The 12,294-nt window shown below is 41.8% G+C and overlaps 1 protein-coding gene across 3 annotated transcripts in view; it reads right to left on the reverse strand.

Moving 5' to 3' along the window:
• The window catches only part of PLCE1 (phospholipase C epsilon 1), a 1,554,148-nt gene that overhangs the window by 41,830 nt on the left and 1,500,024 nt on the right, over nucleotides 1–12,294 (reverse strand). For 2 of the 3 annotated variants that reach the window (XM_078643388.1, XM_078643387.1), the window contains one exon: nucleotides 3,096–3,305. In XM_078643388.1, coding sequence (XP_078499514.1) covers nucleotides 3,129–3,305 — 177 coding nt within the window. In that variant the 3' untranslated portion in view covers nucleotides 3,096–3,128. The remainder of the gene's footprint in view (nucleotides 1–3,095; nucleotides 3,306–12,294) is intronic. The other variant, XM_078643386.1, reaches the window with a different exon arrangement.

Consider the following 12,294-nt stretch of genomic DNA (forward strand, 5'->3'; position numbering starts at 1 on the left):
GAGAGACCTCATGGGCATGAGGAACCGCTCAATCTCCTCCGGCGTCGCGTGAGGCCCAGGGACCGCAGGGTATGAGGCCGGACGCGGCGCCTGCGACTCTGACGGAGCTGCGTGGGTGGTGTCACCTGAACCCCCGGCCGCGTCGTGCGAGCGTCGGGGGGAGTCAGAAGAGCGATGACGTCTCTTCGACTTCTTGTGCTTACCTGACGACTTCGACCCGGAAGAGTGACGTCGACTCCCGGAGCTATGATGGCTCCGCTCCCGCGACCGGTCCCTCGACCTCCGGCCGGACCGGGACCTCTCTTGGCACGGGGCCGACTGCCGGAGTTCGAGCCGCTTACGGGACCGCTCCCGTCTAGCCTTCGTAGTCAGGGCCCGGCAGTCGGAACAGGCCTTGTCGTCGTGGTCGACGCCGAGACAGTAGAGACACCAACGGTGAGGGTCGGTGACCGACATCAGTCGGTCGCATCCTCACAGGGCTTGAAACCTGGCATCCCTACCGGCACCGTTCGGAGTCGAAGACTTCGAAAAGAAAGATCAAAAGATCAAAAAGTTATAGTAAAAAAGTGACTAAGGTACCACTTTTTCCGGATCTGCGCTGCTGGCGCGCAAAAAAGAAGAACTGACGTCAGCACGAGGAGGCGGCGTCTAAGTACTCCGACGACGTCATCACGGCGCCCACGACGCCGACGACGGACGCGGAGCCGCAGACGACGCCTACCGACGCGCAAGGGTACTGCTACGCAAAAAATTTCCGGATCCAGTCTGACGCCTGGGGATATTCTAAGGTAAGGAATCTATCACTAAGGTGTCTCTTTCAGATTGAATTATTACCTGAGCTAGTTTGATTAAACTGGATGCCCCGAGTCTACTGGTAAACGGGGCGACAGAGCGGGCGGCTCTCATATCTTGTGACTTCTTTCTACTGCTCAAGTTTCCAATTCAAACATGGCTCCCAGGCGTTCTTGCATGAATTATATTATGTGGACGTGGATCACATGATGGTGGTTGTATAGAGTGTTTCCTGAACTGAAAACTAAGTGGGAAACCTACAGTGTGAGGAACAGGATGCACGTGTGCAACCAAATTAAACTAACTGCTTACAACTGCACGAGTTCCCCTTTCAACGTGGCTACTTGGCATACTTGTATAGAATATATTATATGAACGTGGATCCTGTGATAGCATTTGTGTTCACAATAGTCTGCCAATAAAATGGCTACCTCAGCGCATATCCCAAAATGACGACTAGGAAGTGATTGATGGGATGCTACGCATGTAATCGAATGAGACTAACGTAATGCAAAACTTAAAACGAGGGTTAGTGGGATGTCAATTTGTGTATGAGAAGTGATCAAAATTGCTAGTATGATGTAATATGATGCTGCAGCAGGAAACCAGTCAGACAAACTCCAGGTTTTGGAGGAAACAGCACAAGATCTGCAGTGTTGGCTGCTCAACACCAACCTAACTATCAACAGACCCCACTTTCTTCCACAGTCATAGCAGAGGTTGTGACAGATGCATGCTTGCTGGGCTGAGGATGTCATCTGGGAGTGGTAGAGATCAGATGACTCTAGTCCCTGTCGGACGCTCTGCCCCACATAAATCTGTTGGAGCTGCAGGTAATTAGCCAGGCATTGAAGACCTTCCTGCTGTCAATCAAAGGAAGGCTGGCGCAGGTTCCCATGGACAATACAACTACCATGTGGTAGTCGAGCAAGCAGGGCAGAGTGGGGTCCTGGGTTGTGTGCCAACAGGCACTGCACCTCTGGAGTTAGGCTAGAGTGTCAGGGGATCACATTGGCTGTAAACCATCTGGCGGGATCTTAAAACCCCAGGTCAGTCGAGCTCTATGGGCGATCACAAATGGCGGTTGCATTCTGAGATGGAGCTGTGCATCTTTCGACAGTATGGAGAATCCTGGTTAGATCGTTTTGTTACTACTGAGAACGTACACTGTCAAAAATTCTGCACTTTAGATTTCCTAAGAACGATCTCTCTAGGAGATGTATTAATGTTGGAGTGGAGCATGGGATCCCTGTGAACCTTTTCACCACTGCCTCTTCTGCCCAGAGTTCTGAAGAAGATCAGGAATGAACAGGTCGAAGTCAATGTAGTGGCTCTAGGTTGGGATATGAGATTGTGGAGAGACTACATTGACCATATTCCAAAAGAACCTTACGTTTTCACAATGATTGCACCAAAGCCCATGAAGTGGACAGTAAGCTTTTTGTATTGTTCTCTGGGACAAAGAAATGTACGGTGCTGTAGAAAAGGGCTCAGTCAAGGTGGATAGTCCTTTGCATTAAGATCTTCTATGCATTGGCCAAAAAGCACGTTCCAGAAGGACTGAGCCAAGGCTGATACCACTACTCTGGCACTTAAAGTGTCAGTTCTTGCCACCTTTCAGGCCGCCATGTGGGCATCAGTGCACATGTTCACAAAGCAGTACTGCCTTGACAGTCAGGTCTGACAGGAAAGGCATTTCACCCATTCAGTCCTGCAGGACTTTTGGGTCAGAGCCTACTTCACAGATGCTCCAGCTTTCTGAGGTACTGCTTTGGTATCTATTCTAAAGGTGGGGAATCTGCTGTTCGAAGTATCCCACAAAAAAAGTTACTTACCTTCAGTGACACTCTTTCTGGCTGAAATTCTATTCAACTCTAGATTCTTCACTGCCCTGTCACCTCCCCGTTCTGTGGAACTGTCTCTTTTTACTGCCTAAGAATTCCCAAATTAGAGATCTGCACACCAGTCCCTCTATTTGTGTTGCACTCTGCGTCCAAGAGTGTGGCAAGTGGGATGCCAGAAACTGAGGCTGGAGTGCAGGGTTGTCACTTATATGCAGCATGACTGTCACTTCGGGAGAGGAACTAGGTCAATGTGGAGCCACGCAACGCCACCTAGCAGCACTGCTGTGAAAATGTTCGGATCAATCTGGTGCCTGGGGGATATTATAAAAGTGAGGAATCTGTGGTTAGATAGAGCAGCCACCAGAAAGATAGTTACCAAGTAACTAGTTCTGCTCATCATGATGGCATTAACAATCAATAGTTGTTGATTCTGGATCATGAACAATCAACATGCCATACCTGAATAGAGGAATCTTCAAGCAATGACAGATGCTATTCACTGGTGTCACTGACGAACACACTGCATGCAGGTTTTTCATCCTTACTGTGTGCATTATCTGGTGAGGTTATCTGAGGTGGAGATGTAATGCTTCGGCACTGTTTACTTGACTTGGTTAGCTTCTTAAGTTCACTGGCAAGTGAAAGACCTTTTCGTTTATCATCACGTGTCTGCAAAAAAAATACAAGGTACAATGACATACACAATAACAGTTCAATGCCTGTAGTACCGTCACTGTGCACGCCGTGATTTAAGAACACCCAGAATGCGAGAGGTAGTTTTTTTCCAGTTGATAACAAAGAGATTTAGGCGCAACATAACATTTTGATTTAAATAAATGAAGGTATAGAATTCAAAGTGTCCCTGGCATTTAGTAGTTCGATATATGGTAAGAAACAAAGGTCCTTAGGATAATTTAATTGTGCGCAAGATCAAGTTATAGACTCAAATCAGTACTATATCTGTTTTCCTGTACCCAGCCGGGTCAGGAGATTTTATTCAAATAGATCAAAAAAAGGAAATAGGTGACCAAACAGATGGTCAGTTTCAGCATATGATAGGGTACAAGCCTGTACCTATCCAGAAGTTATCAAAAGGCTTATAGGAAAGTAGAAATGGGAGAGAAAACATACATTAACAGGCAGGAGAAAGTAGGAGCCACAAAGTCCCTTGCAGAAAATTTGCTAATGCGCAAGTTTAGACAAACAGTTCCTACAACCAAAAGTAGACACAATGGATATATTGTAGAACTGTTTAAAATTGTCGACGTTTCGATCCCCTGGCTCCTAATGAACCGGGATCATCTTCAGCACTATGTAATAAGTTGCCTGTTTGATTTTGATGCGCCTTTGGTGTTCTCAATTTAGAACGCTGAAAATTCCGCGGCTGGAGTGTGCCACTATCGGCTCCACTCTCTTCAAGTTGTTGTGACCTTTAAGTACTGTATTGGTATCCCAAGTAATGATAGGAATGACTCGTTGATGCCCTTGATAAGGGATATTCTTAAAATGAGGGCGCGTGAAGGTTCACTTGACTCTGCGCGAGCCACCCAACTTTTGTATTTCGACGATGCGGCAAGTCTTGGACGATATTCTTTTGGTGTCGGTTTGGTGCCGTGGAGTCCGGTGAATAGACCATTGCGTCTAACCGACACCAAAAGAATATCGTCCAAGACTTGCCGCATCGTCGAAATACAAAAGTTGGGTGGCTCGCGCAGAGTCAAGTGAACCTTCACGCGCCCTCATTTTAAGAATATCCCTTATCAAGGGCATCAACGAGTCATTCCTATCATTACTTGGGATACCAATACAGTACTTAAAGGTCACAACAACTTGAAGAGAGTGGAGCCGATAGTGGCACACTCCAGCCGCGGAATTTTCAGCGTTCTAAATTGAGAACACCAAAGGCGCATCAAAATCAAACAGGCAACTTATTACATAGTGCTGAAGATGATCCCGGTTCATTAGGAGCCAGGGGATCGAAACGTCGACAATTTTAAACAGTTCTACAATATATCCATTGTGTCTACTTTTGGTTGTAGGAACTGTTTGTCTAAACTTGCGCATTAGCAAATTTTCTGCAAGGGACTTTGTGGCTCCTACTTTCTCCTGCCTGTTAATGTATGTTTTCTCTCCCATTTCTACTTTCCTATAAACCTTTTGATAACTTCTGGATAGGTACAGGCTTGTACCCTATCATATGCTGAAACTGACCATCTGTTTGGTCACCTATTTCCTTTTTTTGATCTATTTGAATAAAATCTCCTGACCCGGCTGGGTACAGGAAAACAGATATAGTACTGATTTGAGTCTATAACTTGATCTTGCGCACAATTAAATTATCCTAAGGACCTTTGTGTCTTACCATATATTGTCCGCCCATGGTCCAAAGGTATCCAATGGGTGCCCTTGTTATAAGTATAAAGTTTAGTAGTTCGATGTCATCCAAAACACCTGGTCTGAGGCCGACTGCGCTATCTTAGCAGTGGAGTTTGTAAATTCATTATTGTTGGTTAGCAACACTATTGCCCATATTTTCTTTCTTATCGCCGCTCTCTCTCGCTCTCTCTCTCAATATCATAATAACTGTTAAGCGCAGACTTCGGAATTTAATCAGAAAGAACCAAGTTACTTATTAATAGCTAACTTGTCTAAAACACAGAACCTAGTGTTCACTCTGGTATGGTGACAAAAGCGATTTCCAAATGACCACATGCGCAACTAGGAAAACAGATAAATTGTAGATACAAAAATCTATACTACTGGGGAAAGAAGAGTCTGTTGCCGATAATTAGTCACTATAGCGACACGGCAGAGCACCTGGTGCTTTTTTTTTTAATCGAGGAGAATCCCTGACAGGAGTGAAGAAGCATGGTAGCTGGACACCAGGTATCTTTCTATGTATTTAGTGGGGAGGGCGTGGGCGCAGATTAGAAGAGGGTAGCAGGAGGCCAGCTGTTTTTGAAGATGGACTTAGTTTCTTTTGACCCTTCATGCAAACCTGTGCTATTGGTTAACCCATGAAGCTATTAAAATTTAAGGTGAGAATCAGGGAATTCAAATTGCAGAAATGTATATGGGAACAATTAAATTGGGTATAGTAACAACTGTAATTCATTAGAAACTGCAGAAATGTAGTGTGAAGCGCTATAAAAAAATAAGTTATTATCACACAGGAATATTTTCACCTGGAAGTTCTGCCTAACATAGCATATAATTTGACTGGCTACTTCTCTCCCGATATGAAATGATAACTCAGAACCCTAGTGGAAAGAACAACACTGTTGATAGTTACCGGACTACAATTCTATAAATCATAATTAATAACATGAATTCTTCCCCTCAACTTCAAGACCTTACAGTTATAGTCTCCTGTATGTACAACAGCCCCACCGTGGAGGGGGAGAGAGAGGTTACAGGTTACCACCATTTCCCTGTCCCTCTATTTCATCAACAAATCAGTGGTACTATGATTTACTTTTTTGCTTTTAGAAAACTGATCAAACTACTAATACCTTTACCAAATGCCTCTCTTGCAGAAGGAAAAGAGGAAAGAGGCAGGTCGCTGAGCATATAAATGGTTATTGTTAAAATGATCACAATTAGCAGTGGCATTCAGATGCTCGAGGGATCTGCTGGGCAACTATTAGGTTACAGTAGAACTGGTGTCTTAGACGTCACTCTTTACATTTGTTTAGCCTGGCAACCTATGCTACTGCTTTCAAAATTTAAACAAGCATTGGCATAGCCAATAGGTCTCGCCTTTGGGACCTTATAAGTGTTTAGCCGTGCAACAGTTGATGTTGTTGCACCAAGGATATTGTGGTGCATAACTAAATACTTATAAGGTCCCAAAAGTGAGAACTATTGGACTGAGGTTGAGTGTTGTCTCTCTTTCCAACACCCCCGCCCCCAAAAGCATCCCCCCCATTTAAGAAGAGAAGGAAGGAGAAAAAAAAAAGCTGAATCTGAAATGAGGACGGATTTTTAATAATAATAACCAAACTTCTATCAGAATAATAATTTCATTTCAACTTAAGCTGACTTACCACCTTTGCTAAAAAGGGGCTTAATATGCCGAAAATTATCAATGCTTGAAGGAGCCCAAATCGGTGAGGCTAATTGTAATCAGCAAATCGGAGGTGCTTGTCGCTGGATCTGCCTTGGCAGAGAGGCAGCTCGGAAATAGAACTCATTTACCAATCTCCCCCGGAAAATCTGCAGAGCAGATTAACATTTTCAAAATACAAAATACAATACTCATAGTTCTTAAGGCTCGAGGTGAGCAGCTCGAGCACAAGAGTGTAAAATCTAAACTTAAGCGCGGTTGCGGTTACAAGAGACTAAGAAAGGACAAGAAAGAGATAAGAGCAGGGAGAAGCAGGATACAACACTATCTCACTATTTACCAATAAAGTAGACTATACCTTTAACGTATACATCAATTATATGTTTGGTTCTCAAGAGCATTTGTCTCTTTGTTACTTTGGGACTTTTTCTGCTTTTGTAGTCTATCCAAAATGGCTTTATGTTGTGTATGTATACTCATTTCAGGTTGGGCATGTACGCAGGTTACTGATATGGAATAGCTAGTATGTTTTCTATGGCCATTGTACTCTACATCACTGTGAGTCACCTCAGAATGTTGGGAGGCTACTTATGTGACGTCATGTGAACTTCGGTCAGATACCGTTAACCTTCTGACCCGAGCGGTCCGTTTACCTGTAAGCCTCTTGTGGGCCTTTACCTTTTGAAGTAATAAATTACATTTCACCTCAACCCTTCCCTGCGTGTCATCTTTATTCCACAACAACTTGGTGACGAGGACCAGAGGAAGAAGGCTCACGAAGAGAAAAGAAACGGAATAGGAACGAATAACAATCAATGAACGGTCTAAAAACAAAGAAATAACGGATACGGCAAAGCGACGTTTTCAAAAGGAAAAGCGAAGGAAAAGTACGTGAAAAGTACAATTAAATCTTGAGAGGAATAAAGTACAGGCGACATCGTAGTTTCAGTCAGAAACGAGCAAGGCATGCCGGGAATGACGTAGGCAACAAACCCAGAGTGACAATTGGGTGAGAGCCTGATACGTCAGACCGACGCTCTGCTTGGAGACGTGCCGCCATCTCTAACGAAATAAAGTGCGCACCTGACTGAAAAACCGAGCGTATTGGCTATGTCAATAAAATAAAGGTGCAAAGAGTATTAGCAGCGCGTAAACATAAGGAAAAACAGCAAGAAGTAATAGACGCGCATTAGCAAATAATATACGGTATGTACATTTAGGAATTGAAGAAAAAAAAAGAAAGTGACTGTTGGAAATAAGAACATTTAAAGTTCTGAGACAAAAACAAAGTTACTAAATAAAGAAAGGAATAAGGAAAATGGCTCAAAGTAATAATATATGCGTGCCACCATTATTTCTTGAGGAGCCTGGCAAACCAAATATGAAGTGGAAGAGTTGGTTGAGAGCATTCGAGAATTACATTGTCTCAATTGATGGCAAAGTATATGATGCAGAGCGGAAAAAAGCAATATTGTTTGGACTTTTAGGGAAAGCAGGTCAGGAAATATTTGATAGCCTGCCCGAGTACGAAAGTCCACCAGGGGCTTTCATACCATTAAACGAGTATCAAGAAGCGATTAAAAGATTTGAAAAACAGTTCTCAGAGGAAAGCAATGTTATGGTAGGGAGGCACACATTTGCTTTAAGAAAACAAGAAGGAGAGACTGTTGAAGAATATATCGCAAGTCTGCGGGTTTTAGCAAAAGACTGTGAATTTGAAGAAATGATTGACATATATATTAGGGACCAATTAGTGTTTTAATGTTATTCTAAAAAAGTTCAAGAAAGGTTATTAGCATGTAGGAACCCTACATTACAAGAAGTAGTAGATATTGCGAAAGGCATAGAGAGGTCGTTAATATCTACTAAAGAGTTATCAAGCACTAATAGTAATTCTAACGTGTTTCATTTAGAGGAGAGGAAAAAATATGAAAGTAGTAATTTTGAAAGGAACAAGAGCGAGAAGAAAGTAGGAGGTTTCAATTTCAGCTGTGTCAGATGTGGATTGCAGGAGCATTTAGCAGATTACAAGGCATGCCCTGTGCTAGGGAAAAGTGTGTCAAATGTAAAAAGTATGGACATTATACTACACTGTGCAAAACTAAAAAAAACAATGGGTAATGTAAAAGTTAATGCATTGAGTGATTTTAATAAAGAAATGTGCGCCAATATTGTGCTATCCATTGATGTTGTTGATGGGAAAATAAAAGGGCCCATAGGAAAAGTTTTGATAGGCGATGTTGAATTACAATTTACTGCAGACTCAGGGTCCCCCATAACAATAATATCCGACACTCTATTTGAGGAGAAATGGCACAATACTAAATTAAGTTAAACAGATGTAAACCCTAAAGCATTTGGGGAATTCGATATGGACATGGTGGGTTATTTCAAAGAAACACTAACATTTAAAGGTAGAGTAATTGACACAAGATATATATGCAGCTGAACGAGGAAGAAATTTGGTGGGGTGGAAAGATCTGGCCAAATTGGGAGTGATATTAAAACCAGGGGCAGAGGACCCTATAATTCTTGAAGAGGAATATGTAAATTCCATCCAGATGAGTGACAATTGTCTGAATTTAAAGCAGGTTTTGGAGCAATACAGTGAGGTTTTCAAAAGTGAAATAGGACGTGTAAAAGGATTTGAACATGAAATCAAACTAAAAGAAGGGGCAATACCTATGAAGCATAAGGTAAGGTCGGTACCACTGTCTGTGAAACAAGAGTTAAAAAATGTGCTAGACAAGTTGTGCACTGAAGGAGTAATTGAAATGACTGACGCATCAGGGTGAGTATCAGCGATTGTAGTTTCTAAAAAAAAGAAGTCTGGCGAAATAAGACTATGTGTAGACCTCAGATCGCTAAATAAAAATATAGTGATTAACTGCCACCCCCTTCCAAAAATACAGGAAATACTAACATCACCTGTAGGCTCGAAGTACTTCACATTAATAGACTTGAAATCGGCATATCACCAGGTATGCCTAACAGAAGGATCCAAAAAATTAACAACTTTCATAACACCCTACGGGGCATTTAGGTTCATCAGATTACCTTTTGGAATCGCGTCCGCATCTAGTGTTTTCCAAAAATTGATGGACATTCTGTTTGGGGACATCAAAGGTGTCGAGGCATTCCAGGACGACATTTTGATACATTCAAAAGATAGAAAGGAACATCTTGAAATATTAAAAAAAGTATTGAGAATATTGAAAGAGAGGGGAATGACTGTATCAAAAGACAAGTGTAAATTTATGGAGGATAAAATTGAATATTTAGGACATGTTCTAACATCAGAGGGAATCAAACCAAAGAATGACCTTGTGAAGGCAATAAGAGACGCCCCGGATCCAAATGACAAAGAAACTCTAAAGTCTTTCATGGGGCTAAGTGAATACTATTCAAGATTTATACAAGGATATGCACACAAAGTTGAACCGTTAAGGAAGATTGTGTGTAAAAATTTAAAATATGAATGGAATGAAGAGCAAAGAATTGCTTTTGAAACCATAAAAAAGGACATTGCAGAGGCGCCTACCCTAAAACCATATGATCCTTCTCTAAAAAAACATTATCACGGTAGACGCAAACGCAAAGGGAATTGGAGCTGTATTTTGCCAGAGTCAGGGTCAAACTGAAAACACTGTTGCATTTATCTCTAGAAAGTTAAGCGTTGCGGAGGTAAGTTACAGCACCATAGAACGTGAGACTCTCGCATGTGTATGGGCTGTGGAACAGTTAAAAACTTTTTTATGGGGAAAGGAATTTGAAATAGTCACGAACCATAAACCATTGATATACATGATGGATGGGTCTGGACGGGGAAATGGAAAGGCGAGTTCGAGGCTGATAAGACTATTATCTAAACTGCAGGAATATAACTTCCAAAATACGCCACATAAAGGGAGGTCAAAACAGTAGGGCAGATTGTTTATCACGATTACCAGTGAATGATAACGAGGAAGGCACACTGGATGAAACAGAATGTGTGGTAGCACATGTTGATGCCGCGGTTATGTGTAATGGATCTATCTCGGAAAAGGAATTGTTGAATAACCAAAAGGATGACAAGATACTAGAGAAGGTGTTTCAAAATTTAACAACAAAATGGCCTCCCATCAGGAAGCTTCCAAATGAGTTGAGGTGCTTCCAACAAATTAGTGATGAACTAACAATTGAAAATGGATTCCTAAAAAGAGGTGATTTATTCGTGCCACCCACAATGTTGAGAAAGAAACGTATTAATCTTGCACACAAAGGCCACACAGGAAGCACAGCTACTAAAAACATTTTAAAGACTTACTATTGGTGGCCAGGAATGAGCAGTGAAGTCGATGCTCATATTGACAAGTGCGAACAATGCTTGAAAGCAGATAAACATTGGAGAATAAGTAAAGGGGAAGTACAAATGGTAGAAATACCGAATGGACCATGGTCAAAGGTTGCTATAGACTTTGCCGGACCATTTAATGTCTTAAGAGATGATTGCAAATTTTTGATTGTATTGTCTGATTATTATTCTAAATGGCTGCATTGTGAATTTGTGAATGATTTAACCACTGAACAGGTAATACATTTTCTAAAGAAAGTCTTTGCAGTAGAAGGTCAACCCAAAATATTAGTCTCGGACAATGGTACTCAGCTAGTATCTAAAAAAATGACTGATTTTTTGGAGATGTTAGGTATTAAGCAAGAGAAAACACCATTATATAGTCCAAAAAGTAACGGGCAGGTGGAGAGGATGAACAAATTCTTAAAAGAAGGGATTCAACTAGCAATAGCCTCTAATTTGAATGTTGAAGAGTACATAAATGAAAAAGTAAGCACTTATAACAACACACCTAATGATACTACAAAGCACACACCGTTCTATTTGATGAGGGGAGGGGGAGGAGATGTAACAGTGAACTCACTCCTAAATTCAATGAATGGTATAGGATAGTATGGTAACAGAAAGCATAAATGATGATGATACAAGAGTCAGGGAAAAAATAATGGCAAAGCAAGAGAAAACGAAGAGATACACTGACATGATAAACAAGGCGAAAGAGAAGGTGTTTCAAAAGGGTGATTGGGTAATTGTGAAGAAACCGTACATGGTAACAAAAGGAGAATCAGTATTCACAAATCCTGTATGTGTAAAAGAGACTTCCAAAGGTGCTGTATTCCTAGAAGGGAAAGGATGGAGAAGTAAAGATGATGTGGTGAAGCTAAAAGCAGGTCAAGAGAGAATCATAGTGAAGGGAAAGTCAAATCTAGAGGAAGGTGGTGATGATAGCATGTTAGATTATGAAGAAGGAATGTCTGATAGCCAAAGTTTTTATGACATGAATGAAAGCTTAAATTTGTCTGCTACCGGAACAGGGAGAACGATCAGCAATAGTACTGACAATACAATCATCGAGGAGATGAATAGTACTATAGGTCAGGATGGGTCCGAGGTCAGTGTTGCACATGGAGAAAGGCAAAACGAGAATAGTGGGAGCACAGATAACAATGTTGCTCTGCCAGAACATCATCATATAATACATCCTCAGACTAGGTCAGGAAGGGAAGTTAGAATCCCAAAACGTTTCCAAGACTATATGT

The sequence above is a fragment of the Lissotriton helveticus genome, chromosome 5_1 (genome assembly GCF_964261635.1).
Source record: "Lissotriton helveticus chromosome 5_1, aLisHel1.1, whole genome shotgun sequence".
Lineage (NCBI taxonomy): Eukaryota > Metazoa > Chordata > Amphibia > Caudata > Salamandridae > Lissotriton > Lissotriton helveticus.